The sequence below is a fragment of the Pseudophryne corroboree genome, chromosome 7 (assembly GCF_028390025.1).
Source record: "Pseudophryne corroboree isolate aPseCor3 chromosome 7, aPseCor3.hap2, whole genome shotgun sequence".
In the NCBI taxonomy this organism is placed as follows: Eukaryota; Metazoa; Chordata; class Amphibia; order Anura; family Myobatrachidae; genus Pseudophryne; species Pseudophryne corroboree.
The window spans coordinates 306,564,447-306,583,504 of record NC_086450.1 but is presented as its reverse complement, the minus strand read 5'-3'; the positions used below and the strand labels follow the sequence as shown (position 1 = coordinate 306,583,504).

At 42.7% G+C, this 19,058-nt stretch overlaps 1 protein-coding gene across 6 annotated transcripts in view; it reads right to left on the bottom strand.

The window, feature by feature from the left end:
• Positions 1–295: 295 nt before the first annotated feature.
• The window catches only part of ABAT (4-aminobutyrate aminotransferase), a 444,030-nt gene continuing 425,267 nt past the window's right edge, over positions 296–19,058 (bottom strand). For all 6 annotated transcript variants that reach the window (XM_063934264.1, XM_063934261.1, XM_063934263.1 and 3 more), the window contains 2 exons: positions 3,915–4,026; positions 296–1,411 (listed from right to left, as the gene is read on the bottom strand). In XM_063934264.1, the coding sequence (XP_063790334.1) occupies positions 1,290–1,411; positions 3,915–4,026 (234 nt within the window). In that variant the 3' untranslated portion in view covers positions 296–1,289. The remainder of the gene's footprint in view (positions 1,412–3,914; positions 4,027–19,058) is intronic.

Sequence of the window (19,058 nt, the reverse complement as noted above, 5' to 3'; positions counted from 1 at the left end):
CACAAACAGACTGGTCTGTTTCAGGATTCTTAATGGCACTTTCAGAAGTTCCAAAGAACTTTACATGACAGTAGCAGTGCAGGTGTATTATCTCACACTGGGCGGTACGGATTCGTTTTCTTGTAGGAGATCCGATCAAGATGCCGGCAGCTGGAATCCCGACTCCTGCCAGAATACCAAGGCCGGTGCTCATACCCAACCCATGGTGCTTACTGTATTCAGCAAAGATCTCATTCACAATCCCTAAAGAAGTGTCTGCTGAGCTATGCAAGGCAAGGGTAAGCACAGTGGAAAATGTGGCAGTCACAAAGTTTTTATTTTCACATTAAAAAGGCCAATAAACCAAACCTATGGTTCATTGTGAGGTTAAACAAAATATTTCTTGTATTGTGTACTTTGGTGCATGACTACTCCTATAAACAACAGTTATTTCATACCACCTAAAACTCTGCACAAAATTCACATTAAAATGCAGGTTTAGGACGAAATAACTGGATATAATCTATGTAAATGGCTCAATACGTTAATGTGTGCAAAAATATTTGTGATCAATTAAAGTTTTTCATTTAGATATTCTATTACATTTAAAAGTTATTTGTACAAGATATTCATGTAGAGTATATCATGCAAATACAATTAAGGTTAAGTTAGTGTATTAAGTGCAAAAAACACACAATGTAGGGAGTCTTTCATTTAGCCCACTACGTCCTCACTTTATCTAATCTATTAGCTAACCAAAACCCAAACACTCTAGGAAACTTACCTTACAGAACAAACTCTCACCATGGCAACACTATAAGATGAAGAGGCCAAGAATTCCTACTAGGTTTGATTAATAGCTACTTTAATAAGACAACACAAACACAGATCTGACTTTTTTTTTTTTTAAATAAACCTTAATTTGTGTTAAATTGTGTTACTGTCCTATTTCTAATACTGTCAAAACAATAACATAAATGAACAAAGGAGAAAAAAAAATGTAATTCAACAGTCTCAGTGTTCCAGAACTGCTCTAATGTTTAACAATATTAATGAACTTCATATATCCATAACATCCCTTAACACTGTATGCTGTACACTAGAAAAAAAAGTATTGTTTTCCTATGAAAATAGATATTGTGGCACATTACAACTTTTTATGGGTACAATGTTTTGGCTTGAGAGCAAAAATCTCACTCCACTGAAGTTAAACCTGTATGGTGCGTATTTAGTAGTAGAGTTTCATAAACAGAATTTATTTCATGATCTGCTCCTCCCTTTGGACTAAGGCAGCTCAGCGGCATTCACATCTATTTGAAATCGGCCAGGATGTCATTGAAGATGTTCAAGAACAGATGTGCGTGGTGCTCTTTGAAAACCAAGGTAGGTCTGAAGCGGATTGACCGGTCACCACAACCTCCTAGCACAAGACCTGTGAGGATAAATAGCGGTCAGAATGTCCTTGTCTAATTAGTGATTGTACAGCATTTCACAGTCATATTTTGTTCACATTAAAATAGTATATATATATATATATATATATATAGAGAGAGAGAGAGAGAGAGAGAGAGAGAGAGAGAGAGAGAGAGGGAGAATGCTGCTATGCAAGTGAGCTGTGGCAATACACCTAATCCAGAGCAGACCAACATGTCCACTTATCTGAGCATTGCTCAAGTGCGCAGGTGGATCGGATCTCTCCAACACTGATGCATCATCAACTCCTTGAGCAGAGCCTGTCTGGTGTAGTAAGCATTTCTTCTAGGCTATGTTATCACTCCTAATGTGTGTTCTCTCAACTGCACCCACCTCTGAATCGGGCCCCTTATCCTTTAGTCCTGGAGTATTTCCCAATCATTGTGTGCCTATCCAGTGATTCTGTCCTTATGCTACATAAGCATCCTCTTACTATGAGTTAATGGAGTACCACAGAAGCTCAGAAAACTTGTCTCCCTTAATAAAGTACAATAGCAAAGCGAAAAGTGTTAACAAACATTATTGAAAGCTGCTTCAACGCTTAGCACGTGTCCCATTTACTGAAGTGCAGTGATCCACAATAGTATTTATCACTGGGACTATGCAGCCTAAACTTGCTGAATGAAACTTAATGTGTAAAGAATTACACTGTAATACAAATAAGCTTCCCACCACTTTATGTACCTGAATGGTGGGAATTCCAAAAAACAGGGTGAAATTTGTTTTTGTATTTTTCCCACCAATCACGGTTTTCACTATTTGGATGAAGGTTCCAACAACCGCTTAGAGTAGCCTACACATTGTAAAAAGGAGAAATGCATCTTACACTCAGGATAATACTTTTCATTTTGTGTTTTTGTTTTTCTTTAAAATCTCTTGAATCCATTGGATATTTTTAGAAAGGTTCGTAATTGAAACCAGGGTCAGTATATAGATTACTTCTGTGCATAGTCATCCGCAGTATGCCTCAGAATGGAGGCCAATAAGTACTTTGAGAGATGAATTAAATTATTATTATTACTTCCACCATCATTGTTACTACTATTACTAGGACATACTTATGATTGGTTTGTTTGACTTTTTTTAAAATGTAAATTTATGCTTTACTGTACTTGACTTAGGTAAACTGTCAGGGAATACTGAGGCTTCTAGTTCTACCAAATCTTGAGTGCTAAGCTTTGAGGAAATTTACCTATGCCTCAGTGGAAAGCAGATTGGGCTTGTATTTAGAATTTCTCAATCCCCCCCCACCCCACACCAGAAAGTGTCGGTTAGGATTCGAACTATTCATTTGTCTCATCCCTACATGGTTTTAGAAAGGGCAATGAAGATTCCTCCATGGGCATATAGGAATGTTTAAAATTACGCTTGCCAGCACTGGGCTTGTGGCAGCTGTATAAGATCACACACACGATGCACCTAAGCAAATTGGGCAGACATATTCCTCAAGGTTCTGCTTGAATTAAGGCTGCTTTATGTTTTTGTAATATACTGTAACATCAGTAGTGGTAAGAACACCGGCTAGTAAGCGACTCTGCCATTTCTTACCATTCGTGATATACAGTATTCTTGTTCTACACCACCAGCACTTATCACTACATATCACATGGATCAAACTTCTACAGTAATATTTACCTCTGCAATAAGCACCAAACAGTTGCAATGAGTGGTAAGTTACTAAAGTGCTGCTTTGACCCATTAACGGAAGTAATAATCAGATGATTACAAACAAGGTCAGAAGACCATGAATTAATGTGCTGTGGTAACACATCATGCTGGTGGGTGAATACTACATCCATGTTCTTCTCAGTATACCTAAGGTAACATTGGCCCATCCAAGTTCCCTACAGGAGGATATCTCCCCTCAACATCCCTGGATCAGTTGTAGCACTCTGCTCATTAATTCAAACCAGAGATCAACACAAAAGGTTAGAATAGGGAGTTGAGCTATCCATACATAGTGATTTCATTGTGAACACAACATACCATTTGTAAGTATCCATTGTCTGTACAGTACAGCAGGGTATGGGTCATTAGGTCGACAAGACTTAGGTCAACAATCATTACGTTGACCACTATTGGTCGACGTGGTCACTAGGTCGACATGTACTATGTCGACATGGGAAAAGGACAACATTATTTTTTTTAACCTTTTTTGGTGTCGTTTTCTTAAAGTGACGGGGAACCCCAATTAGTGCACCGTGTCCCCTCGCATGGCTCGTTTCATTCGCCATGCTTTGGCAAGGTGCCTCGCTGCGTTCGGCATAAGTTACCGTTCCCAATCGTAGTCCACGTGGATCGTAAAGTATGAAAAAGTTTTAAAAAAAATGAAAAAAATTTGAAAAACTCATGTCGACCTTTTTCCATGTCGACCTATTACATGTCGACATAGTGACCATGTCGACCAATAGTGTTCGACCTAATGACTGTCGACCTAATATTCCGTTCAGCAGTCACAGTACCTTTGTTTCTTGCTTGTGATATCAGCTTGGCTCGAGTTGCTTCATTTGGAGTGTCAAATGAACAGAATGTACCTCTACCTCTAGCTCTGCTCACCAGATGTGGATATCGAGCCTATAAACATACACACTTCAATTTATTTATTGTTGCTATGGGGAAAACGGAGAGAGCAAATACAATCAAATGAGAGCCTTGGTTTTCTAAAACTTCTAGGATTAGAGTCTAGCCTTAACAGCTTTCTCTATTACATTGAATTTAATTATCATTGAATCCTATTATCTTTACTTTCTTTTTTTATAGATTTCCCTATAATAAAAAGTATATATATGTTACCAATGTATCTCTTTAGAGAAAAGTCTAAAAAAAAGTCTCTATAACAAGACAAGGATGATATATTTCACATTATAGAATATATTTTTATTTGTGACAACATAAGCTACTGTACCTCAGTGCTACAGTATTTTAGTAGAGTCCCCTGCAGCTGGTTTGTGGAAATTAACCAAAGGCGCTGCAAAGATTGGTTGATGATGGACAATATCTTAATATATATGGCTCAGCTAACACGCTAGCAATCCCTGTGTCAGTGCAGTTTGATTCGTTAATGGACAAGGACAAATCAAAACTTAAAAAACACACTTAAATCCTTCAACGTTTATGATGTCCGACGCCAGTGTGATAGTAACTGGTTTGTACCGTAATAAAATGTTCATCTGAAACAAAAGTTTTAAATAAATAAAATAAATAAAGCAAAAGAAATGTTGAATGATGGAATAAGTATATATTTGTTGTGATAAAAGCAGTAGTATTGTGTTTGAGGGCAGGTATATATGTCCAAGTTTCTGTTCTATGAGTTTAAAACCCCCAGAAAAATTTCTGTTTTTGCAAAACAAATAGAATTTGAACTTTTGGTAAAAGCCAGATAAGGGGTCCTGTGGGTATGGATGGAGAGAGAGGGCGGGCTCCATCCATTACGCCAAATGCAGGTCACGAAGGCCTGTAGCCTCAGAGAAGGCTAATCAGTGCTAACACCTTTATCGATGTGATAAATGCCTGTCATTCTGGACAGGAAGTCTTTCATTGCCTTGGGAGCAAGCTGCTGGCTTGCAGAGAGACACCATTACTGCCTGAAGTGAGTGCTTTGTTGAACTGCATAGAGGGGGCAACCTTGTGTATAGTTAGTGCCCAGATGGGCTAGGATTTATTGTTTTCCGTTTGCCGTAAATAAAAATAGCTGAGGCTATTTGTACCGGATACCCTGGACTGGTGTATTCCTATTTGGGGCTGCTGAAGAATGTGCACCCATCTACCCCAGGAGACGGCATCCCTACCCCAATCTGCTCACAAGATATACTGTGTATTAGCTATATGTGGTGCATGGGGCAACACTCTGATGAAAAAGTATAAGTAAAAACTCTGAAACGGTGAGTCACAACTTGGGATCCATCGTTTATTTTGTTCAGTTGTCAGAGCGCCGCCATATACACCACATATTTGATCCGGTCTCAGGCGTGAGCACTGTAAGAGGAGGGCAGCTGATTACTACAGACACGGAGTGCCGGCCTTCTAGAACTGTTTCATTCAAACTTTATTTTTTTATATATATTTTTTTCTAAACAGTATAATTAAGCAATACAAAAATGTAAAAAAAAAATGACAATTCTATGTAAATGTAGAATAGAAAAATATGTTAATTTTCACATTTATCAATGGTTAATTGTAATTTAGGAAAAAATAGAGAGAAAAAAAACACAGAAAGGGGAGGAAAGGAGGGAAATGCAGTACCTTACATAAGTATCACAAAAGATAAACTCCAACTCTCAAATCCCTTTAATGCTCATAATCCCCCAAAAAATAAGCTAAGTGGGTGCACATGTACTCCCACACATGAAGCAGAACCATAATAATACATTTTACTGTCCTGGGTGAGAAATAACACTAGCACCCTTGACCCATTTTGGTGGAGGTAATAGCAGATATCCTTGGTGGGGACACATGTTGTAGCTGCAGCTCTATTACACTGAATTGCCAAAAATCATGGGATAGCAGTATGTAAAGTTAATGGTAGGATGCGCCACTGTACTGTGACATCTTGGAGCCAGACCTGCATCAGTTGTAAACTGATATCTTGTGATTCAGTTTGAACACCGGCTAGGCTGCTTATGGCAAGGCAAGATGAATTATCAGAGTGCATACAGGATATGATAGTGGGTGTCCGACATATTGAACATTTCGTTTCCTAAGTACATGTCTCAATCTACGAAGTCAAGTGTGTACCAGGAATACCTCATGGAAGGTATTACCACCCACCATGGACATGGCAGTGGCTGACCATGAATGATCGTGACCAGTGGCATTTGGCAAGAACTGTTTGTGGTCACAGACAAGCGACACTGGCTCAAATCACATCGACATTGAATGCTCCATCACAAGGTGGTCAGCGTAGTGGTCGATCACAGGTGCTTAATGATCATGACCAGCGCCACCTGGCCAGAATTGTACATGGTAACAGACAAGCGACACTAGCTCAAATCACATCCACATTCAATGCAGGAGGCACCAGACGCATATCCAGCTGGTCAGTGCAGCGTTCTTTAGCTTCCATGGGATAAGGGAGCAGAAGACCTACCAGAGTGTAACACTACAACACCAGACACATCGCCTCACCTGGGCACATAATGTAGCTAATTGAACCCTAGAGGACTGGCAACATGTGGCGTGATCCGATGAGTCACGGTTCAGGTTGTTTCAGACTGATGGTAGGGTTCGGGTGTGACACAGACCATGAGCCATGGACCCCAGTTGTCAACAAAGTACCATGGACGCTGGTGGGGGTTCCATAATGGTGTGTTCACATGGCATGAGTTGGGTCCGTCTGACTAAGTCAATAAAAGTTAACCACTACGTTGCAGTGCTTGGTTATTATTTGCAGCCCTTCATGGACTTCATGTACCACCACTACAATGGAATAGTACAGCATTACAATGCACTGTGTCATCTGTCCCATGTTGTCCAGAATTGGTTCGAGGTGCATTCTGAAGAGTTCCAATGAATGGTGTAGCCACCATGTTCACCAGGCATGAACCCAATAGTTTTGTAGAGGTCCATTTGCACTCAAGATCATGCACCTACAATAATAGGGAGATGTGGGAAGCTAACCATATGGCATGGGTCAACATCTCTCTAGAGATCTTCCATTCACGTCAAGTTGTTGCACTTCACCAGGCTAGAGTGGGTCCTACACGATACTAGCCACCTATACTAGCCACCTAGTACTTCAGCTTTAACCTCACTGCATGGCACCATGTCTTGCCCACTTTAATTCCCTTCATTTACCAGGGTGTGGATTATCAGATCTACACTGAAAAGGTCTACAGTCATTAGGTCTATCACCAATGGTAGACATGCATTAGGTTGACAGGGTCAAAAGGTCGACACAGAATAGGTAGACAGTAGGATAGGTCAACTGGGTCAAAAGGTAGAAACAAAAAAGTAGACAATTTTTTTGTGTGGATGTTTTGTTACTCTTCTGCCACAATCAAGCCCCATTAGTGTACCGCTTCGCTCACCATGCTTTGGGCAAGGTGCCTTGCTGCGTTCCGCATAGGTTACTTACTATTTCCAGTAGTAGTCCATGTGGATGGTAAAGTATGAAAAAGTTTTAAAAAAGGGAAAAAAACGAAAAAGAAATTGTCTGCCATATGTGTGTCAACCATTGTCATGTCAACCTTTTGACCCTGTCGACCTGTCTACCTTTTACATGTAGACTTTTTGACCCTGTCGACCTAATGCATGTCTACCATTAGTGTTAGACCTATTGACTGTAGACCTTTTTAGTGTAGTTCTATAGTCCGGATACCCATTCACCACCAGCGCCTGACACCATACCTCACCCACTGAAATATGCTTAACTCATCACCACACCCTGACATCATGTCTCACCCACTGCAATACCTCAAACTCACCACCTCTCGCTGACTCCATAACTTTCCCATGGTTGTCCTGACTCAATATCACTTTCTGAAATCAAACCTCACCCAACACAACTGCCTTACCCCACTCACTGACAACATAAACTTTAAAACCAAACTCCCCACCAATCCCTGATCCCATGCATTAACCACTAAAAATTCCCTTCACTGACTTCATTGCTCACTGACTGAAATACCCCTCAATATCTACCACTCCCTGACACCATACCTCAACTACAGAAATACCCCTCACTTGACACTCCTGTCTGACACCATACCTTAGCCATACCCCTCACCCATTGCCACTCCATGACACTTTACCTTACCTAATGTAATTCTCCTCACTCGCCACATCTCCCTACTCCATATCTAACCTACTATAAATCCTCATGCTCACCACAGTTTTCTACTCCATACTGTATCCACTTCATATCACTCAACAACCTGTGACACCATACTTCATACACAGTTATACCCTCTTCAAATCTGACAACTTTTTTTTTTCTTTTTTTAACTTTATTTTCTCACATAAATGAAATGGCACATTGTGTTCTTCATTCCTCCTCCTGTCATCTGTATTCCACCAAGGCTTTTTCTATAGCTGCCTGGATAGGTGGTAGCAGACTACAGACCAAATCTCTGCCCTGAGTGGTCCGCTCCGTGTATACGAGTCTCTGTAGTGGTATGAATCTGTTCGCAATTAAGCAAACATGAGATTACTGTGCTTATGTCAGGCTCTGGAGCCTTACCTCCGACGGGTGCTCCCGCGGGTTACCTTCCCGCTGGTTGGCGCGGCTGCAGAGAGCTGCTGGCGGCGGGTCCTCCTGGATGGATGTGCGATGACCAAGGTCGGGGGCCGAGGGTCTGGAGAGCCGGGTGCTGTGGCGGGGATCGCTGCGGTAAGGTCCTCTGGTGGTAACACAGTATAGTGTGTCAGAGACAGAAGCTAGCTAAAGCTGTGTGCTAACAGCTAAGTATGTCTCCTGTGCTGGGGGCAGCCATGTTGGAGACAAGAGTATTACCAATGAAGTTCCCAATCTGTGTCCAGCCAGTCCTGCGTGTTCTCCCCTTACAAAAGGGGGCTGGCTCAGAGGGAGAGTGCCAGTGCTTCAAGTTACTTCCTTGTGAAAGGTTCTCCAGCTCTGAGCTCCCAGGTTACTTCTGTTCCCTGGTCCTGGTTGCTCTCATCCATCGGTTACCTAAACGCTGCTGCAGTCCTGCTGTCTAAGTCCGTTGCCACTCGTGGAAGCGCTTACGGGGTCCCAGGTCGTAGAGGAGCTCCAGGTGCTAACGGCGGTTCCCGCAGACGTCTTCATTTCTTCAAAGTCCAAGTTCTTCAGCCTCGTCTTTCAATCACAAACCACAGTCTTCATTTCTTCAAAGTCCAAGTTCTTCAGCCTCGTCTTTCAATCACAAACCACAGTCTTTATTTCTTCAAAGTCCAAGTTCTTCAGCCTCGTCTTTCAATCACAAACCACGTCTTCATTTCTTCAAAGTCCAAGTACTTCAGCCTTGTCTGTTAATCATAAAACACAGTCTTCATTTCTTCTTTACCGGAGTTCTTCAGCTTCACTCTTCAAGTCATTTAACCATAGACTCTAGTTCTTCCAGAGTCTTCAATTTCTCCAATATTCGTGTACAGCCTGATTATTCATTAAAACTACAGTTATCTTCCTACGAAGTCCTCCTTTTCTTTACGCCCTCCGGCCAACGGTAACACTAAGTTTGGCTTCCACCCCATGAGGAGGAATTACATTCAGCCACCTCGTTTACTCTCCTCACAGGTAGCTGTCCCTATAGCCAGAACTCGGTTGTCGGAACCCCAACTTACGCCGAGCGTGACAGCTTAGCCTAGGTTAGAACACCCCTATCTTCCCTGTCCCTCCTCTCCAAACAGTGGTAAGTGCTAGATTTGCTGAAACAGGTGTACGCGGGTGCCCTATTTTCTGGGCATGCTAATCAAGCTGGTGTCAGCCCCAAATGCTTGCATCATGCTGGAGACAGAGCTGTGATGACGCAGTTCACAGCAAGCCCCTGCTCTCTTTGGAGTTTAGGAGAATTTAACAAAATTCGGGAGACTCTTGGACATTGCCATAGAGGACTGAAATATGTTTAAAAGCAGGACCAGATTAACAATGGGGCAGATGGGACTACATCCCCAGACCCCCATATAAAAATAGACCCATCATCATAACAGCATGATGATGATGACCAGCAACCCAGTTTGCTACACAGTTGGCCATAAATTCAAAGAATTAAAATTGTATTTCTTTTAGAAATACAATTCAAGAGGTAGGGAAGGGTAGCGGCGACAGTTCCTCTAACAGGCCAGGTAAATAGTACATGTCCCCCCCTCTCTGCGCCACCGACACACATCACAGTGGTGGAATGTCTCCACACACTGACTGATGGATGGCTGGGGCTATTAACCAATCAGAGAGCACGTGGTCCTTAGAAGAGACGGCAAGGAACACCTCACTGAAGACAGGCACTGGCAGCCACAGGCAGGTTAGTCATTTATTTGACTGATTTCCCAATGGAGCCGAGATCTGTTAAAACAGTGAGAGGTGTAAGGCGAATACTTGAGAGAGGGAGGGGATGGAGTTCAGATTTGGGGTAAGGTTTACAATTCGGGGGTTGCAGGTTTATTTTCTTACATAGCGCAGCAAATTCCTTTGCGCTTTACAATTGGAAACAGTGATAACAAAACAATCAGTGAAAAAACAAAACTGGGTAATAACAGTCAGTCAGAGAGGTAAGTTAAATTCAGTTTTAAATCTTTATATAAAATGTGTTTAGGAATATGGGAATATGCATGTATAAGGGGAAGGAGATGAATATTATGAAGATTAGTATGATCAGTAACATGCTAGTATACCCCTTTAAATTACCCCGTAACATGTATAATTTACCCGGGAATCTGTATTTCTTAATGGGAGAAGTAACACACCGAACCACATGACATATGGTATAAAGGAAGTGACCAGACCAGGTCCACTTATGCCTTGACAAAGACCCTGATTGGGTAGAAACGCGTCAGCCATATGAGGACCTGGTCACAATACCATAGCCGAGAACAACTTTAAAGATTTGAACAGAGTCAGAGCAAGGGATTCGGCTTTAGCAGAGAACGCTCAGGGGATCAGACAGCTAGCGGTGGAAAGATTGAACCAATACAGGCAACTGCAGTGCCTGCGGGAGAAAGGTAACACCGTAATACATCAGGCGTCTGACGGGTCCGGTGAGATACTTTCCCCATCTGCGTATGTTATATCAAACAGACGAAACCTATGCCGCTGAACTTTGTTTATTATCCTTTCTTGCTGAATGACATTTTTTATTGAAGAAGACTGTGCAAGTTTTAAATAAATGACTTTTGTTTTTATTCATACATTTGGATTATAACTTGCTTTGGTGTGGATTCCGTATATTATATGAAAGCTTCCTTAAAGAATTACAACATATATCTGCAGAAAGTATTTTAATACTGGAACAGCGCTGTGATTATCTCTGGGTGTTTTTTGCACTACAGAGAGGCAGGAAGGCCCTGCTCACAAGCTTACAATCTATAGGTTTTGCCCTGATTATGATTTTAAAGCGAGGGATGAAGGATCTTGGGTTTGATTTCATTTATTTCACTCTAGAACACATAGATATCCAGTATATATAGAATGTATATAGTGTCAGACTGGTGCATGCAGGGCCAACCGGGGAATGCAGTTGTAGGGGCCCATGCCTAAGGGTGCGGCCAGGCTCCAGTGGAAGTGTGGCCAGCCACCACAGAGATTTGGCTATTACAGAGTGCATAGTCTTTGCCTGCTGATACATATATATACACTGCTAGTGTATACAGAAAAATGTACCACATTAATACAGCAATGGTCTGTAGAAAATACACAATGGGCCTGTGCAGTATAATGTAGCATATGTATAAAGTTAGTCTGGAACCTGATCCCTAGAGGAGGAGGAGCGGCCACAGACAGTGGGGCCCACCGGGGGTTTCCCCTGTTCCCCTGTGGGCCAGTCCAACCCTGTATATAGATATACTAATATCTATAAAAGCAAATACAAAGTTTTGTCCCTTTATAACAAGATACAGTATACGCTTGTATAAAAGGCCTACTTTTAAAATAACATTTCAGGGAGATTGTGAAAGTGACACCCATCAGCGTGGCCATGTACGGCTACATCTGAGAGGTGTGTCATGAAAATTGCTTAAATCCAAACTTAAATGGACCCCAAAGTTAGTATACTGTATACACATACACTGCAAGTAGCCATGAAAAACCTTATTTTAAAATGCATGTAGCCATAGGGTCATTGTGCCTTATAACCAATACAGGGATATGCCACTGATGATCCCATTTCAATGGATATAGCTCGGATATATTGTTCCCCCCAAGAATGTAACAGCTACATAATGGGGGTAAGGTACAATGAGGGAGATTGCTGGACTATTCAGGGAGATAGGGAGATTGCTGCTATTTCAGGGAGTCTCCTGCAGAATGAGGGAGGGTAGGCAACTATGCTCATACTGTTAACAGTAGCTGAGGGAGCCTTTCTAGTCTTATCTTACAATGTAATGCATAAGATGCCTTATCATTTTGTGTCAGCTTGTATTCTTAGTGGTAGTTTACTTTGAGGTCGGGAATAAATCATCCACATGAAACATGCCAATGTCTCCAATTCATTTTAGTCTTTTTGCACTATTGCCTCCTTAATCCATCCCTCAAGGGGGGATGGAGGGGGGGGGGGGGGGTGAGACAGCGGTTTTTGGGCTTGCACTGGGCTCATAACAGGAAGAAACACATCTGATTTTATATAGTATAATGGAAGGCCAAACTACACAAAATCAATAAGCAATTATCTGACTGCACTGTGTTTTTGTTACAGCTCAATGGACTATGAAGAGTTTTGAATTGATGTAAACAGGAGTAGGGAGAGGCTGCAGAAAGACTGAGAATTTACTGCAGCCATAAATCTCACAACAAAAGGAATTGCTCCTGTCATGAAGCAAGCGGTGAGGGGAGGGGGTACAATTGAACATTTAAAAAAAAGTGTTTTGTGTTTTCTAAACGCCACGACTGCTGACTGATTCTTGATAAATACATTAAAAAAAGGCTGTTATAAACAGGGAAAACTTCTTTACATTTTCCATATAATTCTATAATTCATTTTTTAAGTCTATTTTGTATCATTCATACAGTTTCCCCGCTATCCTATTAATGGGATCCGGTCAGGGTTAGGGTTGGGGGGGTTAGAATACTCACCTGACCCATACTTGCCAACACTCCCGCATTCTGCGGGAGGCTCCCGCTCCACCCACCCGTATCCCGCTGCCCCGCAAATCCTTCTCAATCCCCCGGATTCCCTCCGACCCGGCTGATTTCTGGACCGCGCATCCGCGAGTCCACACGCGATGGGGGCGGAGCTTAGTGGCTGGCCATGCACCGCAGGCAGCGTAGCGGGTCAGCACTCAGCAGAGCCTGCCAGTGATGATAAGCAGGCATGGAAACCAAAATCTACAGCGCCTCCCTCCGGCGGCAGCAGCAGCGGCGGATCCCTCCCACTCTCCCCCCTACGCGCTGGGATCCACGGCAAGTGAGCATCAGGGAAGGGGTGAGTGATCTTGGTGTGCTGGCCTGGTGTGCAGAGTGGACACTTCAGAGGCTGCTCTGAGCTCGGATGAGACGCTGCAGGAAGAGGGAGGAGGAGGCATGGTTACGTGAGTTTCTGTTTGTGTGTAAGCATACACTGATGTGTGTGTGACTGTGTGTGTGCAAGTTAGCACTAACCCATATGTAGTGATATTTGGCTATAACTGTGAATATTGTGTGTGCAATATTCATTAATTGGCGTATTATCATCTAACAGTAGTGTCAAAGTCAGAAAAATGTCTCAATGCACGTTGCCATATTTGCACCGCACACTGGTCCGTGCTGCGCATGCGTACGCTCTCCCGTGGAAGCGCATACCCGCAATAGCGTGCACTCGCACGCGCAGTATGCGCATTTACGGTAGAGTTTATGTGATCGTAGCGTGCGACTCATTCGTTACAAAAGTTCACAATTAATGTAGTTTATAGATCATGTTCCCCTCAATAGTTTCTGTAAGTTTGGTTAAAGTACAATGTCCCAGAGCTGAGGAATCCCTCCTTATATCGTACGAAGGGTCTAACAGGAATTATACAGCAGTGTTTGGTACCCATCGGAAGAGTATTTAATTAGCAATATTCCGGTGTTGGTTTGGAGCGTATTAATCGCTCGTGCGAATAGTTATGGACATAAGAAGTTTATGTCCATTTCTATGATTTGCACATACTCAGGTATGCGGCGGGAAACCCAGTTTCCCACCCACCTGAGCTGTTGGAAATCGTCACAGCCCACCTGTATGAATCACCCTATGACCTTTTGTTATGATACAGGGCCGAATTCCTTCGGCCAATGGACAATGGGATTGTAGGACCAGGAGATTGCATTGTGTGTGGGGCATAAATAGGCAGGCCGACCACATCCAGCTCTCACTCTCTCATCAACGGTTATCTGCTGATAATCGGGAGCTGGATATCGAGGCGCTGGCGATCATACCCTTTGTGCGTAAGTTCTCTCCATAATCATTGTCTTTCTGCGAGCCAATCTCTCTCTCTCTCTCTCTATCTCTCTCTCTCCTCTTTTTCTCTTAAATACCTTATAGTATTATAGTATTGTATCGTATTGCATTTAGGTCAGTGTAGTATTGTCTTTTTGTATTTATTGTTTAGTTCTGTGGTTAGGAAGTCTCTGTTATATTGTAGTGTATCATATGTACTGTTATCCCCTTTTACAAGTATATTAGACATAATACAGTTAATAGGCCTTGGAAACCTAAACCAGTATCTGTGTATTTACTATAGTGTTAAGTGTTCACTTGAGCGTCGGTGACGCTCAAACAGCTTTGTAGACAGTCAGGTTACACAAGGTTGCATTTACACCCTGTATTCACATTAAGGTATTCTGTGTGTTTCATCGGTATAAGGTTTAACATAAGGTATAGTGTTGTGAGCGTCTGCACCGCTGGTGACCTCCTCGTGGTCTCTAGCGTATGCTACGTTACAGCGAATCTTTCCCCTAGACATAACCAATAACGTGTCCTGTGATCACTGGGCCGTGAGCGAACGTGACGCTTGAGCGTCTCGCCTACGGCTGAGCGATCGTTACGCAAATAGCGTATCATTACGGTATTTCTTAAGTAAACAGCGTACAGTGTTCTTAGCTTCATAAGGGTTGTTTATACGACAAAGGAATTTAGCATTGTCAATTGCGGGCTCGTCCGGTCCTTTTCACATCTGCACTAGGTAGATCAGCAGACATTATCCCTCCAGCAAAGGGTGGGAGGTTATCTCGCAGTTGCTGACGGGATAAGCGTCTGCTTCGCTTAGGTAAAGAGTGCTGAAGGAATCCGGTAACCGGAAGTAAGAACAAAACGCTTGTGTCTTTTAAAACTGTTTATTTTTCTTTTGTCTTGCGTACGCATACATTTATCTGCATTTCTTTTTCAAATTTCGTATATCACTATTCCTGTTTGCCAATTTTTTTATAGTTGATAGAAAGTGCTAAAAAGAGATTTGCTGTTATTTAAAAGTAGAGGTAATAGTTAAAGTATAGAACAAACACACGGTTTGTCTGAGATACAAGGCAGTCAGTGTGGATTGCGGTAGATGATCAGGGATCACCTACATTGATAAATAAATATATTGTGTTACGGTGGATCCTTTGCATTGCGTACACGTGTCGCTAACAAAGACTAGCGTACGCAATCCAAAAGGCAGACGCACGCAGCGTTCATTACGCAACGTAGCGTCTGGTTACGCCCACGTAGCCCAAGTCACGAAAAGTTGAATTAGCGCAAAGCGATAATTAGCGCAAAAGCGATAAGTAACGCACAGCGGTAGATAACGCGACGCGGTAAATAACGCAAATCTATTTTTTGGAAAATCTGAAATTTAGTTTAACAGATCCTGCTCCTAATTGGTAACACTTTTGGCCTGAAGACAATTTCTGCGCAGAAATAGATATAGAAACAAAGTGTACATGTGTTGAGTGAGTGTGTTTTGTATACAAAAGTTTATACAATTTTAAAGGTGGAACCAAAAGGAAAGTCGGGTACTCGTTAAGGAACATACGTGTAAGTGACATATACGGTGGCCAGGGAGGCATCTCTGGTTAAATAATATTTGAGCATTAGAGTATAGCGGACCATAAGGTAACAAGACCAGGAGGTCATAAGGAACAAGACCAGGAGGTCGTAAGGTAAAAGGTCCGCTATAAAAGTCCAGTGGCACAACGCCTGGGGTGTTGGTGCAGAACCCATATAGGCCATACAAGCTCTGGTTGAAGGAATCGCGGCCGGAAACATCGATTCCATTGGTCTTTCAGTACATGACAAGTAGTGCTCGTGTACTGAACGATTGGACCACACGTAATTGTGTGCAGTAGTTAGTAATCTGACCTAAATACCATTAGAGTAAAGTGGTCACAAACGCTATTTGTACACTCTGACGTGATTTGTGTAATTTTTTATTTTTGGAAGGGAAGTTCGCTGGTCACTCAGGAACTATCTAACAACCCCAACTTTACTGGAAAGAGTAAGTGTCCTGCGGGTAACCCTCATATGTTCCAGTAAACTGAAGGTTCCATAGGGGCCCTGTATCGAGTACGCTGGCATCATAACGGTGTTTACAGGTCGTATTGGTCGAGGTGGGCGAGTGAGTGGGGTACTCGGTAAACCGCCACCGCCGGCCTACTGTGGAGTAATTTGGTTGTCTGTAAAGGCTTGCTGAAAACCTTGATACAGAAAATCCAAGGAGGACTAAGCAACACCTACAGACTATGGGGGCCAGTTGCTCAGGTAGGGGGCGATCAACCCTGGTTCAGGTTGATTCTGTGAACCGACCAGTTGGGTCGGCACGATATGTAATGTGTGAAAAATATGGAATTCACACCGAATCTTTATGTGATGAATGGGAGAGAATGACTGTACAAGACAGGGACAAGTTCCCAAGAATAGGTAGCTTCAGTCCAGAGGTGTTACAAAATTTAAGGAGGAGGATATGTCTCGTAAAATCAGCAAAGAGACGAATTCAGCATCATGATTATTTACAGTTATGGCACCAGGAAGGTGAGATACAGAGAGGTTTGGCTCTGGCGGCGGGATCTGGGGCAGTCAGGAAGTTGATTGCCACAGCTCCTCCCCCACCATACATTGCAGGAGAGAAGTTGATTGCGGAGAGAAACGCACTGGGTTGTAAAACACAAACTCTTAGTAACACTGTAAATGTTAATGATGTTAACCAAATAACTCATGCAAGTATTAACCCGTGCAAGATGTACCCTGTTTTGAACCTTCCTCAGGAGTGTGATCAAGAAGACGATTCAGCAACAATTTCAGCTCTCTCTCTTGCAGCCACCATAGCAGAGACCACAGTAGGCACAGCGACACCCACGAGATTAGTGAAAGCCCCTAGCGGAGGGATAGGTGAGGTCGTGTCAACGGGTAAGTACGGCACCATGCACTACACTGAAACAATTGTACCACAACAAGCTGTAGAATCTACACAGGAAGAGGCTGTTAGAATTGCTCCTGTAAGGGTAATAGCAGTTCCCAATGGAAAAACAGATGTGTCTGGAGCCACTCCCATAAGGAACATTGCCATGTACACTCCATTTTCCAGAATGGAATTAAGAACAATAGTGTCCGAATTTCCTGACCCCAGGAAGGATTTAGTTGCTAGCCAAAAATACATCAGGGATTTAGGTAACACGGTAGAACCCAACAACAAGGATTGGCAGATACTGCTAAGAGCTTGTTTACCTTCCAATGTTGATGCAACTCAGTTTTTAGCTGATTGTGCATTGGATAAAGATGTACCGCTTACAGACGTGTACAATAAGGATAATGTAAAAAGGATAAATTTGCAGCTAAAGGAGTATTTCCCAGCCGTTGTTAAATGGAATAAAATATTTTCCATTAAGCAAAAGGAGTCCGAAACGGCAATAGAATATTTTCACCGGGCACTATTAGAAATGGCAAAGTACACTGGTATAGAAGACATAAAGACCAACCCAAACCATCGAGAAGTAGCAGTATCTGTACTGATGGATGGTTTGAAAGAAACATTAAAAGCTAGGGTACAGACCACGCAGCCATGTTGGCGAGGTCTGTCAGTGTCCACCTTGAGAGAGGCTGCTATTGATCACGACAGAAATATCACTAGGCACAGGGAGTCGCAAAGTGATAAGTTGATGTCCGTAAGTATACAGGCGCTGACCACAAGGCAGCCTGCGTATGTACCACCGAATCCTGTGGGTAAGGCAAGTGTAATAACATGTTTTTCTTGTAACAAACCAGGACATTTTGCACGAGACTGTAGAGTAAGAAATGTACAAAGATCTTTTCAACCCCCTAGACAACAACACCACACACGACATTGGGAGCAGGGTCCACAGAGGCGGAGTTTTGAGCCACATACAGGGGAAACAAAAAGATATCCCCCAAACAGAGATTGGCATGCCTCTGGTAGTTCCCAGCTAACTCCCTCACAAGTAGTTGCTGCCAGCGGGATTCAGGGAGGTCAGCATACCCAATAGGGGTGTGGCCATACCTGTAATCTGCAACCAGTTAAATTGATTGCCAGTCTTGGAAGCGAACCAGAGATTGCAATCAATGTAGCCGGTAAAACTTTAAACTTTCTTGTAGACACAGGGGCGGCCAAGTCAGTGATCAATTCGACAGTGGGCATGAGAACCACTGGTAGGACAGTTCCAGCCATAGGAGTAACAGGAGTAGTCCAGCACTACCCTGTTAGCAAACCAGCCGAGATTACAATAGGGCCTTTGCATACCAAGCATTCCTTTTTGCTGGCTGCATCTGCACCAACTAATCTCCTGGGAAGAGACTTACTATGTAAAATGGGTTGCGTCATTTATTGTACTCCTGAAGGTGTATTCTTGGACATCCCTGAGAATCACGCTCAGGAAGTACGAGACATGTTAGACTCCCCATCAAAATTAATGTCACATTCCATTATGACAAATAGGAATCCATCCCAAATAGAAGAGATGACATCTCAGATACCAGAGTCACTTTGGACAAAAGATGGACAGGACACTGGATTAATGGCAAACGTAGCTCCAGTAGTTG